Genomic DNA, 22,948 nt, shown 5'->3' with positions numbered 1-22,948 from the left:
GATTGATAATATTTATCCCTATTTTATGCAAAAGATGACTGAAGCTCAGAAACTAAGTAAAGTCCACGTGTTATAAACAAGGGACCTAGAATTCAACCTCAAATTTCTCAGATTCCAGCCCATGCACTGAACTCCTAGATCCAACTGTTGTATTAATTAAGACACTGAAATAGCACCTTAAGAAAAGCTGGCAATATATTTTACAAATTGAATAATCTCACATTAACTCTCAAGGCATTGCTGGGTTACTTGTCCGTTGAAATATCTCTGAGGGCAATAATAATTTAGAACTTTTTTAGGTTAATGAAGTCCTACCTATTGGGACACACTTGGAATTTTTTTTTCAGTCCAGTAAACTGTCAGAACTAGAAAGTTATTTATTAAATGAGCCCCTTGTATCCTGCAAATACATACGTAGACTTTCTCTAGACTTGTCTAACTACCCATGTCCTGTCGTGTGTGGACCTCTATCTTCTTACAGATTATAGAGAGCCCAGTGTGGAAAGACTGTAAAGTGAAAATGTAGCTAGTATACACTGAAATTGTTTGAAAATTGAGGTGGAAGTCAGTGGCTTTCCTTGCAGATTTTAGGTAGGTAGGGATGTAAAGAGCTTTCAGTTTGTATTTTCTTAAGGGAGGGCAGGGTGGTTGGAACTTCCCAAGGTGTGAGAGACACAAACAGGGACCCTTCTCTTTTCCTGTGAAAATAAACACTCCTGCAGCACTCTTCATGGCAGGAGAAAGTCCCACTGGGCCAGGTCAGGACAGTTCTGCTCTTTATCTCACTTCCCTCAACAGAGGTGAGACATTTGCCACCCAGATCCTATCAGTAGATGGGGTGAACTGCAGAGTGGTCCCTTCTGCAACACCATTAGGAAAATATAAGAGTTGGGTAAGTGCAGTTGAAATAAATTTTAAGAAGTGGCCTATACCATCTTGAAAAGGGAGACTTGGTAAGATTATTTTTGTTAAGCAATGATGACAGAGTGATATATTCTTCTGTTTTTAGTTTTTGTTGTTTGGTTGTTAACGGAGTTCAAACATCTAAAGTAGAAAGACAGCATAACAAATGTTATGATGGTCTCCAGCGATTGTCAACCCATGGCTAATTTGTTACTCACTCCCTGCACATCCCCCCAATATTGTATGAAGCAAATACAATGGGTTGACAAAAAAAATCCGTTTAGTTTTTTTCCACAAAATAAAGCACACATTTTTCATTTTCACCAATAACTTTATTGATTTAAATGTTTTAAGCATGTCAGCTATCTCCCACTATTAGCTTCTAGTGGATAGAGGCCAGGGATGCTGCTAAACATCTTCCAATGCATGAGACAGCCCCACAGCAAAGAATTATCTGGCCAAAATTTCAGTAGTACCACGAAACTTCACAAACCACTTGAGACACATATGATTAGTCACAACACCTTCTGCATACACTGCACAATTTTTTTTGTGTCTTTCGGTTGCTTTTTTATCTTTCCTGAAATAATAAAACATACTATGCTGAAAGTGTTGCATATTTTCTTCCACCTTCAATATTAAAATGGCTGCACAAAAATCCACCAATTTTAATGAGTTTTTTTAATGCATTATAATATGACAGCTGTCAAAATACAATCTAACAAAGTTATTCTGAGTGAAGTTAAAAACTAAGCACCACTAGAGCCATTGTACAGAAAAAAACTAAATAAACATTTAGCCCAAACCAAACCATATCATCTGAGTATTTCAGCTTCTATCTCTAAAATATTTTTTTTAATAAAAGTGCCATACCTAAAAAATTAAAATCTCTTAACATCATCAAATACCTTATTAGTGGTCAATTTGCCAATGGTCTTGTAAATGTCATATGTACTTTTTAAAAACAGGTTACAGTAGTCCATCTCTATATCATAGTTCACTTATCGTGGCCTCACTGTATTGTGGGATGTTTTAAAATATTATATTTATTTATCGCAGATTTTTTTGCTATTACACGGGATTTTGCAGTACTGTATACATATGTTGTTAAAGTTATGCAGGTCTAAGAGTGTAGAATATTTTTAAGAACGTAAGTAGTATTAGAGGAAGGAAGATGGCAGCGGAGTAAGTACCAGTGTTGTCTGCTTGCTCCTATCATGGAAAGCTTGGGAGATGGGCAGGGAGATGAGTGAGTGAGTACAAAGTTTGGACAGCTCGAGTTGGGAAGGGATAGTGAGAGCAGAGGGGAAAAGGGCAGAAGGCTTGCCAGCACTCTCAGGAGGAGTTGTGGGACCCATCAGGCCCTGCGCTCCTATAGGATGGCACCCCAGAGGGACAGCTGCAAACCGGCTCACCACCCGGAATCTGCTTGGAGATTGCTGCCTACTGTGTGCGCAGCAAACAGCGGAGTCCCATGGGGAAACAATAGAAAGGTTTCCTTGAACCAGCCAGAAGTGCAGGAGGACAGCGAGTAGCCCAAACTGTGGGAAACTATATAATTTGAATCGGGTGGAGGTCCTCCAGACAGGCAAGTCTGGGCCTGCGACCCCATGCCCCGGGGTGCACGCATCACAGTGCCACTTAACAGAGAGGTCCGGGAGAGCTGTGTTAGAAACATGGTCCCGATCAAAGCTCCAGACTGGCGAGCAGGGTGTGCAGGCAAATGGGGAGTTGGGGAGACAGCGAGCGACCCAGACTTTGGGAAGCTGTGTGAACCAAGACTGGTGCTGGTGGCACCACATACCAGGCGCGTGCATCCATCGTGGTGCCACTGATCAGAAAAAAGTGGAATTGGGCCAGGAAAGCTGCATGAGAAACATGGTCTCAGTCAGGGCCCAAAGCGGATGGGCAGAGCGCAAAAGCGAACGGAGAGGCACTGCAGGCCAGGGACAGACACACCTCGGTGCTGCGCCTCGGAACACAGAGACTTTTTGGGAGGAGGACTGAAGGCAGGATCCAAGGCAAGGCAGGGACCAGGAACATGCACACTGGCGCGCCAACAGAACAGCATTACTAGAGAAGCTTGAGGACTGCTGGAGGGTGCCACAGGACAAGTGGGGAGAGACCAAACGCTGCGGCTCACAGCATAGAGTTACAGCAGGCCCCAGAGTGTGAGAAAAACAGCCACAGAAACCAGCCAGAGCTCCTCACAGCCAGCCAACCAGGAAAAAATTTGAAACTCATGGAATTTTGGCCAGCTGTGAATCCAGAAAAAGAAGACTGCACACAAAGGCTAAACTGAGTAAAAACTTTCTTTTTAACTTTAATTTTAATTGAAAGAAGGAAGGAAAGAAACTTTTGTGTTTTTGGTTTTGTTTTTTGTTTTTTTTAAAGGAGAAGAAAGAAAGAAGGGGAAGGAAAAAAATTATTTTTTGTCTCTTTAAACTATCTCTTTAATCTGTTTCATACCATCTCTCCCTCCCATCCTTCATCTTTAATTGTTGTTTGTTTGTTAGTTTTGTTTAGCCTCCCTTTCACAATAAATATATAGCATACAACTACTATATAAATATAATACTATACACTACCAGTTTCTTACTTTATCCTGTAATCTTCCCTCTCTTTTTTATTTTTATTTTATTTTTTTATTAACATACAATGCAAATATTACTTACTGTCTTCCATATTCTTGACACTATCTGCTACTATTACTACTCTATCATACCCCCTCTCAAAAATCATCTCTTTCGTCATTTAAAACAGCTCTTACCTATTTCTCCTATAATATAATAGTCCTAACCTGTCTACATTTATATTAATACTGGCTCATTTGCTACCAATAGTGGGATAGAGGGTGGGAGATATTTCTGAGGGTGTGGGTTTCTTGCCTGGGCTGTGTGTTTATGTTTTTAACAGCATCTCCACAAAAGAACTCAAGACAAGGTGAGCAGAGTGACTCTCAAGGAACTAGCCAGACGGAAGGTCTCAGTAATGGAAATATAACCAGACAGCATAAATAAATGACATAAAGGGTATCCCAAGAACATCAGGCTCAGGAGATCAAAGAGGCTGCACCACTGAAACTCCCAGAACTCCTATAAAGTATCTCATACCACAAAGGCAGGAAATCAAAGCAGACAAATTCAAAAAAAAAAAAGAAAGAAAAGAAAAGAAAACAAGAAAAATCCAACATGGTAAGATGCAAAAACAACCTCCCAATGAAAGGAATAGAGGAATCCCCAGAAAGAGAGGTAGATGTAAGAGACATAACCCAATTGTCAGACATGGAATTCAAAATAATGGTGGTGAAGAAGCTCAATGTACTCAAAAATCTCAAAAATAACTATGACAACCTCCAGGGAAGTTACCAACAGCTCCAAGAAAATTACAGGGAACTTACGGAGGACTACACCAGCATAAAAAAGGACATAGAAACTATTAATAAAACCAGGAAGAAATGAAGAATACAGTCTCTGAACTGAAAAGCACAGTAGAATCAATCAAAAGCAGGCTAAATGAAGCAGAGGATCAGATCAGTGAGTTAGAGGACAATGTAGAAAAAAACTCCCAGCCAATACAACAAAATGAAAAAGATTTAAAAAGAATGAAGAAGGTCTAAGGGAATTACAAGACAGAATGAGACAAAATAATATTCGGATCATAGGAATACAGGAGGGGAAAGAGGAAGAACAAGGAATAGAGGGCTTGATAGGAAGAATAATGACAGAAAATTTTCCTACCCTGATGACAGGAAGGGTCATGCAGGTCCAGGAAGCACAGAGAGTCCCAATGAAGAGGAACCCAAAAGACCCACTCCAAGGCACATCATAATTAAAATGGCAACATTCAAAGACAAAGAGAGAATCCTAAAAGCAGCAAGAGAAAAACAACAAATAACATACAATGGAGCTCCTATAAGACTATCGACCGATTTCTCAACAGAAACACTGCAAGCCAGAAGGGAATGGTCAAAAATATTTCAAGCAATGAAAAAAAAAGGCCTACAACCAAGAACACTCTACCCAACAAGGCTCTCATTCAAAATGGAAGGTGAAATAAGGAGTTTCTCAGACAAAGGAAGACTAAAAGAATACGTATCCACCAAACCAGCATTGCAGGAGATGGTAAAGAGAATGCTTTGATTAAAAGAAGAAAAAAAGAGAGGGAGAGGAACAGAGGTAAAAAAAGGAAATGAATAAATACATGTCAATAATAACCTTAAATGTAAATGGATTGAATGCTCCAATGAAAAGACATAGGGTAACGGAATGGATAAGAAAACAGGACACACATATTTGCTGTCTACAAGAAACACACCTCAAAACAAAATATTTACACAGACTGAAAGTGAGGTATTTAAAAAATTATTCCAAAAAACAGACATGAAAAAAAAGCTGGGGTAGCAATACTCATATCAGACAAAACGGATTTCAAAGCAAAGGCCGTAAAGAGAGGCAAAGAGGACATTTCATAATACTTAAGGGAACAATCCATCAAGAAGATATGACACTGATAAACATATATGCACCCAAAATAGAAGCACCCAAATATATAAAAAGAATACTAGAAGATCACAAAAAGGATATTAACAGCAACACACTCGTAGTAAGGGGACTTTAACTCTCCATTATCAACTATAGACAGATCCTCAAAGCAAAGAAACATCAAGGATACACAGGCATTGAACAACACACTAAACCACATGGACTTAACTGATATATATAGAACTTCTCACCCCAAAGAAGCAAAATATACATTCTTTTCAAATGCACATGGGACATTTTCAAAGATAGACCACATGATAGGACACAAAAGAAGCCTCAACAAATTCAAGAAAATTGAAATTATATCAGCATCTTTTCAGACCACAATGCCTTAAAACTAGAAATCAATCAAAGAAAAAAATCAAAGACACCCAAACTCATGGAGAATCAATAACATGCTATTAAATAACGAGTGGATTAAAAATGACATCAAAGAAGAAATCAAGAAGTTTCTGGAAACTAATGATAATGAACACACAACAGCCCCAAAACTATGGGATAGATCAAAAGCAGTCTTGAGAGGAAGCTCATAGCAATACAGGCATATCTGAAAAGGATAGAAGAATCTCAAATAAAAAATCTAATCCTAAAGTTACAAGAACTGGAACAACAACAAAGAAAGCCTAAGGCAAGTAGAAGGGAGGAAATCATCAAGATTAGAGTGGAATTAAATGGTGTAGAGACTAAACAAAGAATTCAAAAGATCAACAAAACTAGGAACTGGTTCTTTGAAAAAATAAATTAAGTCGACAAACCTTTAGCCAGGATCACCAAGAAAAAAAGAGAGAAGATCCAAATAAATAAAATTAGAAATGAAAGAGGAGAAATCACAACTGATACCACAGAAATACAAAGGATTGTAAGAAATTACTACAAACAACTGTATGGCAAGAAATTCGAAAACCCAGATGAAATGGACAAATTTCTAGAGACATATAATCTTCCAAATCTGAATCAAGATGAAGTATAAAGTCTCAACAGACTGATAACAAAGAATGAAATTGAAACAGTATTCAATAATCTCCTGGCACACAAAAGCCCTGACCTGGTTGGCTTCACAGGGGAATTTTACAAAACATTTAGGGAAGTACTAACTCCTACCCTCTGCAAACTATTCCAAAAAATCCGAGAAGATGGAAAAATCCCAAACTCTTTCTATGAAGCCAGTATTACCCTAATTCCAAAACCAGGTCAAGACACAGCAAAGAAAGAAAACTACAGGCCAATATCACTGATGAACATAGATGCTAAAATCCTCAACAAAATATTGGCAAACAGGATCCAGCAACACATTAAAAAGATCATACAACACAATCAAGTGGGCTTCATTCCAGGGATGCAAGGATGGTTCAATATTCGCAAATCAATAAATATAATACATCACCTTAACAAAATTAAAGACAAAAATCATATGATCATATCAATAGATGCAGAAAAAGCATTTGATAAAGTACAACACCCATTTATGATGAAAAACTCAACAAAATAGGAATAGAGGGAATATACCTTAACATAATTAAGGCTATATATGAGAAACTGGAAGCCAACATCATACTCAATTGACAAAAACTGAAAGCATTCCCCCTCAAATCAGGAACAAGACAAGGATGTCCACTCTCTCCACTCCTATTCAACATAGTGTTGGAAGTCCCAGGCACAGCAATCAGACAAGAAAGAGAAATAAAAAGCATCCAAATTGGGAAAGAAGAAGTAAAACTATCATTATATGCAGATGACATGATAGTATACATAGAAAACCCTATAGACTCCACTAAAATACTACTCGATATAATAAGTGAATTTGGCAAAATAGCAGGGTACAAAATAAATATACAGAAATCTAAGACATTTCTGTACGCCAACAATAAAATATCAGAGACAGAGACAAAAAAGGAAGTACCATTTACTATAGCAACAAGAAAAATAAAGTACCTAGGAATAAACTTAACCAAAGAGATAGAAGACCTATACTTGGAAAACTATGAAACACTGAAGAAAGAAATTAAGGAAGATACAAATAAATGGAAGCAAATACCATGTTCTTGGAAGGGAAGAATCAACATCATCAAAATGGCCATACTGCCCAAAGCAATCTACAGATTCAACACAATCCCTATTAAAATGCCAATGACATATTTCACAGACCTAGAATAAATACTCCAAAAATTCATATGGAACCAAAAAAGAGCCCGAATAGCCAAAGCAATCTTGAGACAGAAGAACACAGCGGGAGGAATCACAATACCAAACATCAAACTATACTACAAAGCCACTGTGATCAAAACAGTCTGGTACTGGCAAAAGAACAGACATATAGATCAATGGAACAGAATAGGGTCCAGAAATAACCCCAGGACCATATGGCCAACTAATATTTGGTAAAGGAGGAAGGAACATAAAATGGAGTGAGAAGAGCCTCTTTAACAAATGGTGCTGGGAGAACTGGACAGGGACATGCAAAAAAAAATGAAACTAGACCACCAACTTACACCACACATCAGAATAAACTCAAGATGGATCAAAGACTTAAATGTAAGCCGTGACACCATAAAAGTCCTAGAGGAAAACCTAGGCAAGAAAATTTCAGATCTACCACATAACCATATCTTCACAGATACATCTCCTAAGGCAAAAGAAATAAATAAAAAAATAAACAAATGGGAGTACATCAAACTAAAGAGTTTCTGCTCAGAAAAAGAAAACATCAGCAAGTTCAAAAGGATACCAACCACATGGGAAAACATATTTGCCAATGATACCTCAGAAAAGGGACCGATCTCCAAAATATATAAAGAGCTTATATGACTCAACATCAAGAAAACAGACAACCCAATTAAAAAATGGGCAAAGTCCTGAAAAAGCACTTCTCCGAAGAAGATATACAGAAGGTCCATAGACACATGAAAAAATGCTCAACATCACTAGCCGTCAGAGAGATTCAAATAAAAACCACAATGAGATACCACTTTACACCTGTCAGAATGGCCACCATCACAAATCAACAAACAACAAGTGCTGGCGAGGATGTGGAGAAATGGGAACCCTACTGCTCTGTTGGTGGGAATGCAGACTTGTGCAGTCACTATGGAAAACAGTAGGGAATTACCTCAGAAAACTAAAAATGGAACTACCTTTTGAACCAACAATTCCACTGCTAGGATTATACCCAAAAAATCCTAAAACCCTAATTCAAAAGAACTTATGCACCCTATGTTCATAGTAGCACTGTTTACAATAGCTAAGTGCTGGAGACAGCCTAAGTGCCCATCTGTAGAGGAGTGGATTAAAAAGCTGTGGTACATTTACACAATGGAATACTATGCAACAGAGAGAAAGAAGGAACTCCTGCCATTTGTGACAACATGGATGGAACTAGGGAGAATTATGCTTAGTGTAATAAGCCAGGCAAAGAAAGAAAAATACCATATGATATCACCTAATACAGGGAACTAAAGAACATAAACAAATGAACTAAATAGAACAAGGAGCAGAATAACAGTTACTAGGCAGGAGGGGGGAGGGAGAGAAGGGGGATAAGTAAGGGAAGGGTTTAGTCAAGGAACATGTATAAATGACTCATGGACATGGACAATGGGGAGGGGTATGATTGTGGGAGAACGGGTGGGCTGGGTGGAGGAGGAGCAATGGGGAAAAAATGGGACAACTGTAATTGAAAAGCCAAAAAATAAAATTAAAAAAAAAATAAAGAACATAAGTAGTGTTTATAAAAGTGTGGAAAAGGTTAATAAGGGAGTGAGAAAGGTTAATAAGGGTCTGGGAACGGTTTATAAGTATGTGGGAAGGGTTTATAAAGCCTTAAAATATATATAAAAACTAAAATAAATGTAAAGTTTCTACTTTGCGGATTTTCACCTATCACAGGGGCAGGGGAGGCGGTCTATAACATAATACCCATGATAAGTGAGGGAATACTGTATTTGAATCAGAATCCAGATAAATGCCGCACATTGCAATCCTTTTTTTCTCTTTCTTTTCATCCTCACCTGAGGACATGTCCATTGATTTTAGAGAGACAGGAAGGGAGGAAGAAAGAGGGAGAAATATAAGAGAGAAATATCGATCAGTTGCTTCTGGCATGTGCCCCAACCATGGACAGAACTGCAACCTAGATATGTGCCCTGACCAGGAATCAAACATGCAACCTGTTCGTTTATGGGACAATGCTCCAACCAACTGAGCCACACCAGCCAGGGCTGCAATAGCCTTATTTAAAAAAATCAATAAGACCTTCCTTTATTTTTTTTCTCCCCCTTACAACTTACTTATTGAAGACATGTTTCCATTTAGTCTTTTCAGGTGATATTTTGCTGATCGCATCCCTGTGGCATGGTGAATGTATTCTTCCAGCTCTTTCTAACTCCTGTATTTTCTAAAAATTAGAAATCACAGCTAAAGGTTTTGTCAGATTCAGGCTTGAGATATATATATATATATTGTCAAGACTATTTCACAGCATTTACTTCTGTCTGAAGAGACTGAATTTCTAGTTTTCTCTTTTGGGGGCTGTTAGTAGCTATTGATGATTCTGCTTTGCTGTCTCTTTTGTTCCCTGCCACCTAGTAAGCTAGAGTTTCTGGCCAATGCTGGGTCCTAGGCCAAAGTCTCTGAACTTTGGACCATTAAAAATTTTTAGAGATTTATCACCCCAGAATTATCAGAATTATTTCTTTAAAAACCTGTCATTCAACTCAAATAATGAAACTTCATTACAATTGTACCAAGATATAAAATCCAAAACAAATTTTAAAAGCATGCAAAGCAGTGTTCTTATTGGACAAATTGGACCATTATTTTGATCCTCCCCTGTGTTATCCATTGCCACTTGTTCTTTCAGCACCCATTATTTATTCTGCATGGATTTCACTGTACCAGTTATTTTGTGCTCTTTGAGAACCAGGATGTATAGAATATGCAGACCTTTGCTGTTGGCAGACCTTGGATCGCATGCAGCTAGTCTCCCTCTGGAGAACCTCAGCTCTTCATTTGTCTTTTCTCAACAGGGTACAAGCCTTACTGATCTCTGCCCTGTGTACCAATGGCTATCTTCCAAACTGAGCAAGCTCTCCTCCCTCCTCTCCCCTCTCCTTTCTTCTGCTTTCCCTCCTTTTCTCTGTCTTTCTTTTTATCTTTAAGTTTTAGCCAGCATGATAGTCTCTTCTCCATGTCTTCTCTTAAACTTCCTGACACTGCTAAAGTCTGTGTTGATGCAAAGACAATCTTGGGAATGGCAAAATGTGAACTTGAGTTTTGGTGCCAAAGCTGTCTTCTCCATAGCACAGGGATATGTTCAGTCACTTAACAAACTCTGATAATAAGTTTCAGCTATGTGCTAAGAATGTAGGGATACCAACAAGTTACAACTCTGTGGAAATGCTGACAAGAATATATGCAAACAAAGCACCTTGTGACAACTGTCACAGAAAACTGGGGAGGGGCTTAATCTGGAAGTGACATTTAAATTAAGTCTTCATATAATTAGGACAACATATCTGTGTAAAAATAGTTAAGGAAAACTTAGTGTAGTGGTATGTTATTTTATTAGCCAACCCAAGTTGTTGGCTAATGAATTTGACTTTTATGTATGCCAGCGACTTACCATGTCTACTTTGCCTCCTAAAGAAGCAGACTTGCAACACCTTGCTTCCTTCATAAGTATGCAAATATGTGTAAGCACAAAATATCACATTTATCAGCATTCCTACTCCATAGTAGTGGGGAAAAATAACTTTTAGGCATGGGAAGTTCCAGGGTCACGTGCCTTCCTCCATTGTGGCAGGATCTTGCCTTTCAGCTGGTAGTGAACAAAGGACCACAGGTTCCCAAGGTATGGATTCCTGAGTTAATGCAAGGGTCTGCAGGTCCACGTGTGTGCCAAACACCATATGATGGCTGAGTAAACTGTGCTCTCTCATGGAGATGTATTGCCATGTTTCTAATGTATGTAATAAGTATTGTTACTATCATAGTACAAAGCCATGTAAAGGTATCAATGAAGTCATAATACTAGCTCTGTCATTATGTGTGGTTTTAAATATAATGGACAACAAAATAATTTGCTATCTTGTGTGTATGTTTGGAAGTATGAGTGTATGTTTTGTGGTTGGCGATTTTTTGAAAACTTTGGATGTTAAAAAGGGTCCTCATAAAATTGATGATGGTGATGGTTGTAAAACATTGTGAAAGGACTTAATGCCAATGAATTTTACACTCAAAAATGGGTAAGGTGGTAAATCTTACATTTTATATATAAGTATATATATATATTATAAACAATAAAAATTTATAAAAATATTTTTAACTTACAACAAAGCACACACATAAATGAGAGGATCAAGAAACTGGATGTCATTGGCCTAAGCTTTGATTAATGTGACAAATATTTGGTGCTCTGCCCCATAACTTTAAATGCTGGGAGAAACAGAGAAGGCTCTGCATTTCTGGAGCTTGTAGTCTAGTGGAGGTGGCACCTAGCTCATTCTCATGAATGTGTGATTGTATAGCATGCTTCCACACTGTGGTGTAACTTTACACTCTGGTGAGTGTTGTGAAAGAAAAATATTTGGAGATTTGTATGCGTGGAACAGGGGTCCAGACATGGTGTTGGGAGAGGACACAGAGAAAGGCTTCCCTAAGGAAGTGGTAGTTGGGCTGAGATTGAATAATGAACAAGTATTGATTGTACTCCTAAAAGGTCATTGACCACTTTTACTATTTCAGACTCTTAACCCTCCCGCCACCATGGCAGGAACACTGGGTTCGTCAGCATTCCACTAAGGAGAAATGTTTATACTGGGTTTGTTCCAAGGATATTTGTAGGACTTGACACCACCCATTTTCACTTCCTTAATTTTTATACTTGTATTTTAACCAGTCTTACAAAGAACCTCAGATAACATAGCCTCCACTTATACAGAGAATGCTTTGCAATTTAATGGCTGAATCTGTGTTCTTGAACAATCTTAATCTGTTGCTTCTTTAATTTTCTTCCTTGCTCTCATCTACATTTTTTTATCCCCTCTCCCACTAGTATGTTTTAGATAGTATACTTTGAGGATAAAAATGTTTATTAGTTTTTAAGAATGCAGTATTCTCTTTATTTTATATAAATAAATGTATGTTCTAGATAGTATACTTTGAGGAGAAAAATGTTTATTAGTTCTTAAGAATGCAGTATTCTTTTTATTTTAGATAAGTACACATTTTGAAGCTGTGTGTTTTACAAGTGAGACAGAGCAATTGATCCATATGGCTCTTGGTAAAGCTTCAGATACCCAGCTTCAGATTCTTCAATCTAGAGGTGAGGGTAGAGCTTGCTTCTACCTTAGGTATACAGTATTCCCTCACTTATTGTGGGTATTACGTTCTAGACCCGCCCCCTGTCCCTGCAACAGGTGAAAATCCACGAAGTAGGAACCTTACGTTTATTTTAGTATTTATATATAGATTTAAGGCTTTATAATCCCTTCCCACACACTTATAAACTATTCCCAGTCCCTTATTAACCTTTCCCACTCCCTTATTCACCTTTTCCACACTTTTATAAACACTGCTTATGTTCTTAAACATATTCTACACTCTTAAACCTATTTAACTTTAACAACATATGTATCCCCGATCGATCGGCAGCCGTCCGTCTCGAGAGACGATGGTGTAGCTTCTTAAGAGTCTATCTGCACCGCCGAGAATGGCTGTGCAGTCCGACTCGGGAGTGACACGGTATCTGTCTCCTCCCGTGTTGAATCGACATCTTGCGATGTCGCTGGAGTGTCCTCTCCAGTGAAGCTGAAGCTACAGAGCCTGGGCAGGGTGATATGGAGGGTCTGCTGTTGCCCATGCAGCAGACCCCCCCTCTCTTCGCAGCTGAAGGGTCCAAGGGAAAGACGGAGTCAATACAGCTTGGCTTCAGGTGCGCCGCAGGAGTTGCCGGTGTTGACTACAACGTCAAACCGCCTTAGGGACTCCGGCTCCGGATTTTCTGTCGGGGTTTACTCCCTTAGCCTTTCCCCTGAAGAGGTATGCCGCAAGGCAGTGGAGGTTTTTTGGAGTCAGAGTTTTCCTTCTCTGATGTGCCCTGACTGGAAGATCGAACCAGCGACACTTAGCTCGCAGGCCGACGCTCAATCCACTGAGCCAAACCAGCCAGGTATTGAGGTATTTCTAAGACTCTAATTATTAACATCTTAAAGAGATACTGACACGTTATTTAGGAAAAATTTGCTCCTTCACTGTCTTATAGTTGAAGTTGTGTTTATTTCCACAAAATTATTAGCTTTATAAATAAAAAGCATCTTAGATCAATAGAAAGATAAAGTTTAATAACACAAGACAATATATGAAGAATACATCTAAGTTATTTTAAAGACTTTCTGGGAACGTAAGTAAAATCTCTTTGTGTGCTAATCTCTAATGCTTCTTGGAATATACTAGTGAGCTCCTCTCTCCTCTCTCATATGTATACAGTACCATAAAATCCCGTGATATAGCAAAAAATCCGTGATAAATAGTTAAATATAATATTTTTTAAAATCCCACGATACAGTGAGACCACGATAAGTAAACCACAATATAGAGAGGGACTACTGTATAACACCTTTTCGGGTAAAGGAGAAGGTTGGAGAAGTGAGGCAGGAAGAGGGTCTGTGTCATGGGCAAAATGCAAATGAAGTCTTCATAGGACATCTACATTGGCTAAAGTACGACATTATTTTTTTTGATATATAACTTTTGCATTTTCTAATGCTAAACCAGATTTGGGTCAGTATTAGCTTCCATACCAAAAAACAAAATAACAAAAACAGGTAAATATAAATAGTTAATTGTTATAAAATGCTAGAAGATCAGGTAAGGCTTTCTAATGTAAACAAAGATGTAATGATTAGGAAAAGAATATTTTGGTACAACTATGTCACTACTCGGATTATTTCTGCAGAGATTTAGATGCAGTGCAAGTCAAGTAACATGCCCCAAATTCACTGATTATTCATAGTTAATGTGTGATTGGTAGACTGCCCCTCAACACTAGTCTAATAATTAGACCTTTTGTTGCTAAACCTAGGGACTTGCACTAGTGTATCACTTTCAACTTTTTATTACAAGTCCCAAGATAGGTACTAAAATTTGTCAAGTGAATTCCATAGTTTTTATGATGTTAATTTTCATTGAAAAAATGCAGTATGACTTAGAGCATTAGATTTTTAGTGTTTTGGTCAAAAAAGAAGTATATGTTGAGGTCAATAGGAAGAATTGTGACAGTAAAGATCAAATGCTATGTGTTTAGGTTAGAACAGTAAGGTAGTTTCTTACTCATCTGAAAAGTGTCACCTTTTCATCCCATAAAGGGAGAAATAGATAAGAAAATTATAACAATAATGGCATTTCTTTTCTAATATTTAAGAGCCTCTAATAATATTTCCCATACATATTTTTTTCTTTCTAGGAAAAGCCGTTGACGAAATCCCTACAACGTGGAGAAGACCCCCAATTTGATCAAGTATGTTATATACGTTATCTTCTGGGTTCTGTTTATTTCAAAGTGTATGAAAGGCAAGGGCTGGATGCTCACTGTTGATGACCTTCCTCAGAAAGGACGGGGTGTGACCTTAGGAGCCGATTTTATAGTTTGTTTACAGTTATGGCTTACAAGAGATGTTCTATAAATGTCTGTTGATTTGAATTGCAAAGAATTGGAGAGTGTTGGAATAATGAGTAGGCCCTCGATTGATTGTTTCCTAAATCTTTGCATACAGAATTAAACAAGCTGAGAAAAGAAAAAGGAACTTACATTTAAAAACTTAGAGGTTCTTCTGAATAAATGACACAGCAAGTCTCCAAATAATATAGTTTTATTCCTTATAATGTTAATGAGGTACCATAGGAAGTTAACTCATTTGTATCAGTTAGCCGGTGGTAAAACTGGTTTTGTTATATGTTGTTTTGCTTAAAGTCACAGAACCTATTGATGATGTTAAGTGAGGACTCACTGTGCTGTGTGATGATCAGATCTCTGCGCTAGATTTTATTTATGTTTTCATCCTATATTGTCTTGAATGCCTACTGTTTGCTTGACAAATTGCTAGACACCAAATCTAGGACAAGTATTAGTCCTTCAAGAATTCACAATCCTGTGAGAGAGAAACCACCGTAGAATAGTAATTTAGATGCTATCAAGAAGGTGATACATGAATAAAACAAGACAAAGTAAATACAAAAAAGTCCTCTGAAAATAGATTAGGGCTAGTAAAAGGACTTCCAACTCTAAACGATAACTAATTCCAAATCTGGAAGATTCTGCTTCAGTAAGTTCAGGAAGACTCTAGTTGTAGTTATGTTGGAGAATGAAGGATAAATGGACATTGGGGAAGTTGGAGATGTGTTTGTGGTATTTCTGAACTTCGTCAGTTAATGACAAAGAGGACAGTATGTTCTCAAAATCCTCACGTAGTGCCAAGGGCAGAAACAACACAGCACTGGAAGCACCACAGCCTGGTCCAAAATAGTTGGGAACACATAGGGAGTACACTTTCAGGAGGACTTTGAAATTGCCTTTAATATGGAATCAAGAGGATCTCTGGCCATTAAAGTCCAGACTTGTTCGAGGATTGACCAAAAATGTAAGGACTGATCATAGAGACAAAAGCCTCCATCGTGTATTTTATAAGCTATATACACTCACAGCCATCACTGCAGGCTACTAAGGATCTGGGTTTGCATGATCCCTGGCAGAGCTGGCTGGTTTCTGGACTGCCACTGAAATGCAATGTGGGCTACTCCTTTGTGTCATGGAGCTGTCTCCTCTCATCATGTCATCTTGATTATTGTCCCTGACAGATGCTTGGGTGAAGAGATGCCAGGAAAATGGTTGCGGTTATTATTTTGGAAATGTGGCAACTTGGGGCTCTCTCTGTTCTCTTTAAGAATGTAAATACTTATCATTTTTCATAATTTTTCACTCTCCTTTGTATACTTTATTTCTCTCCTATTAGATCATCACTGTCCTTTTCTCAAAAAAGTATGCTATTACTTCTCTCCTGCTTAATGTACCTCTTACTTAATTCTCTGGGGAACAGTATTTCTAAATTTTAACTTTGCAAATAATAGTTATCTTAAATAATTTGACTTAAACACAATCTCATTTATTATTCAGCACTCTAGTTCTGCATTTCATCATTGTGGAAAAGAGACAGCTTTTGCAATTAAACAGACCTGGGTTTAAATCCCTACTTTGCCACTTAATTAGCTGTAATACTTTTGACCTTGCTGCTCAAAATATTGCAATGCAGAATTGCTATCCTGCCCCAAATCTACTGCAGCTTAATGGTCCCCAGGTGACCAGACACAGATTTAGGCTTGGGAAGCACTGATCTGTAACACATCTCTGTGTATTCAGGAGAGAGCCAGTAGTGAGATGGTTGCTGGTAACTTTCGAATAAGACCCATATCCTCTCACCATTAAACCATAAATTTAGACATGAACAGTGAGAGAAGGCAACTTACAAAGACTGTCCCAGGCCATACAGAAATGTGACTAAAGTTGGTCTACCTGTCGATTCAATGACAAAAAGTCAACCAAGCCACCTTTGAAAATACCCATCCAGTGTTTTGCCAACTAACTATGAGTTGTGGTTTCATTGACAAGGCCATAGATGTATGAGGCTCTCTCAGTATTTTCATACTAAATGTTAAAAAGCAGTAGGATTTTAGTCTGGATTGACACAGAGGTCTATGGGAAAAGAACATGGTGGTGGTGCCACCTGGCCTGGTGTAGATGCCATTGCTATGATGTAGTAACAGCAGAAGTCACATTTATTCAGTACTTACCTTAGCATAGGCACTATGCTAAGTATATCCTCTCAACAGCATCCAGCTGGGTCCATTCTAGAGAATATATTTATCAGTTTCTTCCTTTGAAATTTTGCTGGCGTGAAGGATTAGCTATAGAGAGCTGGGCTTGTACACTTTCAGTGCCTTATCCTGGATGACTCTGTTTCCTCCTGCATTTAACAAGCCCATGATTTATTTTTTACCTGCTGGAAATAGAAGCAAACTTTTTTAAAAATTATGTAATCTTTGATAATTTACCAAGCCACCTCTCACATATTATCTCATGTGACATCACTCAATGCTTCCAAGAACCCCCAGAAGGTCTCATAATCAGTAGCATCTCTATATTACACTGCATGGCAGTGAGTCAAAAAGGGGTTGCCCAGATTTCTATGATAAAAGCCTGAAGGTGCCTGGACTGGCATCCTTATGTTCACACTGTGAAGTCTGTGATCTTCATGCTATAATGTGCTTATATTTCTAAGACCTAAGTTGCTGAGAATTCAGAGTGGAGTTTTGAACAAGTGAAGGATCGAAGATTAGGTTTGGCTGAAAATGGCATAAAAAAATAATAGCAGCTCTAACAAGATAGACATTTTTCTCACATTCAAGCAATATAAAGAAAATCAGTACCTATATATTTTTTGTTTCCCTGTGTGTGACTTACGTTCCCAAGGTCATCTTATGGCCCACTTGGGCTTCTGGATCTCAGCCTTTCCATGTGGATTCCAGGCAACAGGAGGGAAAAATGGAAAAAAATTACAGAAAAAAAAAGTAATAACAAAAAGCGATTTCCTGATATTGCACACAGCACTGCTGATTGTATCCAGTTGGCCAGATCTTAATCAAGTAGCCACATCTAGATATAAGAAAGATTGGGGAAATTTTATATTACCTGTCTCTGCTAGATATTATATAGCCTGTTTTTGCAAAAATGCCCAATAGAGATTACTGTTTTCAGTTCTGTATCTCTTTGTTCAACTGTGGAATTTTCCTAGAATTTGCCAATTTTCCAGTTTAACTTAAATATATTTATATGTCGTCGTCGGCGGCGGCGGCAGCCGTCCGTCTCGAGAGACGATGGTGTAGCTTCTTAAGAGTCTATCTGCACTGCCGAGAATGGCTGTGCAGTTCGACTCGGGAGTGACATGGTATCTGTCTCCTCCCGTGTTGAATCGACATCTTGCGATGTCGCTGGAGTGTCCTCTCCAGTGAAGCTGAAGCTACAGAGCCTGGGCAGGGTGATATGGAGGGTCTGCTGTTGCCCATGCAGCAGACCCACCCTCTCTTCGCAGCTGAAGGGTCCAAGGGAAAGACGGAGTCAATACAGCTTGGCTTCAGGTGCGCCGCAGGAGTTGCCGGTGTTGACTACAACGTCAAACCGCCTTAGGGACTCCGGCTCCGGATTTTCTGTCGGGGTTTACTCCCTTAGCCTTTCCCCTGAAGAGGTATGCCGCAAGGCAGCGGAGGTTTTTTGGAGTCAGAGTTTTCCTTCTCTGATATTTATATGTATGTCACACATATTTATATATTTATATATCTCATATATTTTATATATATTTATAGAGAAAGAGAGAAAAAGAGGTTAAAGCTCATGTTTCCTTAACATTTACACTTTTTAAATATTTAAATAACTATTGGTTTGTTATCTCTTGATTTAACCTGATTACAATCTAACCCTGTATAGAATAGACCTGGAAAAAAAGCCCTAATGTTTCATAAGTGACAAGATGTCAAAATAGGATTAACTTTTTCTTTTAAGTGTATTTTATTGATTATATTGTTACAATAGTTCCAATTTTTTCTCTTTGCTCCCCTCTGCCCAGCACCACCCCTCCCCCAACAATCCCGCCCCCCCTACCCCGGTCCGTGCCTATGGGTCGTACACATAAGTTCTCTGGCTTCACCCTTTCCTATATTATTCTTTTTTAAAAAATAATTAGATAATTTTTTAAACTATAAAAAATAGCAATCCACCCCCTCAGACTTAAGACCCTTTATAATTTTCTAAAGGACAATGGGCGAAAGTCTTGAGCTCCTCTAGCTGCTTCAAGCTGGACATGGTCATCGTCCTACCTACCCTTGGGTCCCGAAATCCCTAATAAGAGTGAGGGTGTGGAGGGAAGGGTGGCCTTCCGACATGGGGAGAGATCTTGCAGACTCCAGGTCAGTTGGCTGTCCCAGGACAACAGCGTGCTTGATTTAACAGGCTGGCATCCTTGTTGTATTCTGGGGGCAACAGATTTGGCAACAGGGTTAAAAGGCATCATTCAATCAATAACCACTAGATGACAAAAGGCTGGGATTAATTTTTCAATGTCCCACATTAGGGAAAAAAAAGGTCTTCTTTGGAGGAAGGTGTGCCAGGTACATCTCACCTGTCCAAAACCCTTTTGCCCATTATACTTAGTTTGGGCTGAGGAAAATAGTTTAGGTTTCCCTCCTCTCAGACCTCTGGGCCCTTTCTGTCCAAGCCATTAGGACAGAAAAGAGAAACCAGTTTTAAAGTGAAGCCCACAGACCACCCCTTTCTTCACCAACCCAGCCACTTAGTTCAGCCAAACCATTGAGTCTCAGGAGGCAGCAATGCAGACAGGATTAAGTGAGGCTTATACGTACAGACAGTCACTCAGGTAATGAGATCATAGGCTTATGCCCTCTGGTTCAATTTTGCTCATTAGTTTGTGTTGTTCATTAGTGTCCTGTAATAGGTGATAGCATAAGGTACTTTTCTTTCATTGCCTGGCTTATTTCACTAAGCATAATTCTCTGTAGTTCCTTCCATGTTGTTGCAAATGGTAGAAGTTCCTTCTTTCTTTCTGCTGCATAGTACTCCATTGTGTAAATGTACCACAGTGTTTTGAACCACTCATCTATAAATGGGCACTTAGGTTGTTTCCAGCACTTGGTTATTGTAAATAGTGCCTCTGTAAACGTAGGGGTGCATAGGTTCTTTTGAATTGGTTTTCAGGATTTTTCAGATATAATCCTAGCAACGGAATTGCTGGTTCAAAAGGCAGTTCCATTTTTAGTTTTTTGAGGAAATTCCAAACTGTTTTCCATAGTAGCTGTACCAGTCTGCATTCCCACCAGCAATGCACCAGGGGTCCCATTTCTCCGCATCCTCACCAGCACAAGTTCTTTGTTGATTTGTTGATGATGGCCATTCTGACTGCTGTAAGGTGGCATCTCATTGTGGTTTTTATTTGCATCTCTCTGATGGCTAGTGATGTTCAGCATTCTTTCATAGGTCTATGGACCCTCTGTATGTCCTCTTTGGAGAAGTGTTTGTTCAGGTCCTTTGCCCATTTTTTAATTGGATTGTCTGTGTTCTTGATGTTGAATGATATACGTTCTTTATATAATTTAGAGATCAATCCCTTGTCTGAGGTATCATTGGCAAATATAGTTTCCCATACACTTGGTTCCCTTTTCATCTTGCTGATGTTTTCTTTTGCTGAGCAGAAACTCTTTAGTTTGATGTAGTCCCATTTGTTTATTCTTTCCTTTATTACCCTTGCCTTAGGATATAATATTAGTAAAAATGTTGCTACATGGGATATCTGAAATTTTCCTGCCTATATTTTCCTCTAGAACTTTTATGGTGCCACGGCTTACATTTAAGTCTTTTATCCATCTTGAATTTATTCTCATGTGTGGTGTAAGTTGGTGGTCTAGTTTCATATTTTTGCATGTCCCTGTCCCGTTCTCCCAACACCATTTGTTGAAGAGGCTCTTCTCACTCCATTTTCTGCTTCTTCCCCCTTTTTTAAATATTAGTTGACCATACAGACCTGGGTTTATTTCTGGGCTCTCTAGTCTGTTCCATTGATCTATATGTCTGTTCTTTTGCCAGTACCAGGCTGTTTTGATTACCATGGCCTTGTAGTATATTTTGATATCAGGTATTGTGATTCCTCCTACTGTGTTCTTCTTCCTCAATGTTGTTCTGGCTATTTGGCGTCTTTTTTGGTTCCATATAAATTTTTGAAGTATTTGTTCTAGGTCTATGAAATATGTAATTGATATTTTAACAGGAATTGCATTGAATCTATAAATTGCTTTGGGTAGTATGGATATTTTAATGATGTTGATTCTTCACATCCATGAACATGGTATGTGCTTCCATTTATTTGTATCTTCCTTAATTTCTTTCTTCAGTGTTTTGTAGTTTTCACAGTACAGATCTTTTACCTCCTTGGTTAAGTTTATTCCTGGGTATTTTTTTTCCTGTTGCTATGGTAAATGGGATTTTTCTTTTAGTTTCTGTGTCTGAAATTTTATTGTTGGTGTACAGAAATGCCTTCGATTTTTGAATATTGACTTTGTACCCTGCTGTTTTGCCAAATTCACTTATTAGGCCAAGTAGTTTTTTTGGTGGAGTCTATAGGGTTTTCTATGTACACTATTATGTCATCTAAAATAATGACAGTTTTACTTCTTCTTCTCCAATTTGGATGCCTTTTATTTCTCTTTCTTGTCTGATTGCTGTGGCTAGAACTACCAAGACTATGTTGAATAGGAGTGGAAAGAATAGACATCCTTGTCTTGTTCCTGACTTCAGGGGGAATGCTCTCAGGTTTTGCCCCTTGAGTATGATGTTGGCTTCAGGTTTCTCATATATGGTCTTTATTATCTTAAGGTATACTCCCTCTATTCCCATTTCGTTGAGTTTTCATCATAAATGGGTGTTGTACTTTATCAAATACTTTTTCTGCATCTATTGATATGATCATGTGGTTTTTCTCTTTCATTTTGTTTATGTGGTGTATTTTGTTTATTGATTTGTGAATATTAAACCATCCTTGCATCCCTGGGATGAATGCCACTTGATCGCGATGTATAATCTTTCTAATGTGTTGCTGGATCTGGTTTGTCAATATTTTGTTGAGGATTTAGGCATCTATGTCCATCAGTGATATTGGCTGGTAGCTTTCTTTCTTTGTTGTGTCTTGACATAATTTTGGAATTAGGGTAATACTGGCTTCATGGAACGAGTTTGGGAGTCTTCCCTCTTCTTGGATTTTTTGGAATAGTCTGAGGAGGATAGGAGTTAGTTCTTTCCTAAATGTTTTGTAAAATTCACATGTGAAGCCATCCAGTCCAGGGCTTTTGTGTGCCGGGAGACTTTTTTATTACTGCTTCAATTTTACTGGTTGTTATTGGTTTATTTAGGCTTTCTGCTTCTTTTTTTTTTTTATAATGTTTTTTATGATTATATTGTTACAACAGTTCCAATTTTCTCCCCCCTGTTCCCCTCCACCCAGCACCCCCCTCCCCCAGCAATCCCCCCCAAGTCCATACCCCTGGTTCATAAAAATTAACTATCCCCCCCCTCTCAAATATTAGGACCCTTTGTAATCTTGTAAAGGACAATGGGCGAAGGTCTCAAGCTCCTCTAGCTGCTTCAAGCTGGACATGGTCGTCGTCCTACCTACCCTTGGGTCCAGAAAACCCTAATAAGAGTGGGGGTGTGGAGGGGAGGGTGGCCTTCCCACATGGGGAAGGATCGTGCAGACTCCAGGTCAGTTGGCTGTCTCCGGTCAACGGCGTGCTTGGTTTAACAGGCTGGTGTCCTTGTTGTGTTCTGGGGGCAACAGATTTGGCGAAAAGGGTTAAAAGACATCATTCAATCCATAACTACTAGATGACAGAAGGCA

At 38.6% G+C, this 22,948-nt stretch overlaps 1 protein-coding gene across 5 annotated transcripts in view; it reads left to right on the top strand.

The window, feature by feature from the left end:
- The window catches only part of FRY (FRY microtubule binding protein), a 619,856-nt gene that overhangs the window by 287,068 nt on the left and 309,840 nt on the right, over positions 1 to 22,948 (top strand). For all 5 annotated transcript variants that reach the window (XM_090273729.1, XM_090273727.1, XM_090273726.1 and 2 more), the window contains one exon: positions 14,905 to 14,958. In XM_090273729.1, coding sequence (XP_090129855.1) covers positions 14,905 to 14,958 — 54 coding nt within the window. The remainder of the gene's footprint in view (positions 1 to 14,904; positions 14,959 to 22,948) is intronic.

The sequence above is a fragment of the Furipterus horrens genome, unplaced genomic scaffold (assembly GCF_987537825.1).
Source record: "Furipterus horrens unplaced genomic scaffold, mFurHor1.1.pri manual_scaffold_4, whole genome shotgun sequence".
In the NCBI taxonomy this organism is placed as follows: domain Eukaryota; kingdom Metazoa; phylum Chordata; class Mammalia; order Chiroptera; family Furipteridae; genus Furipterus; species Furipterus horrens.
Note: the sequence above shows the minus strand (reverse complement) of the source record. Positions and strands in the feature narration are given on the sequence as shown.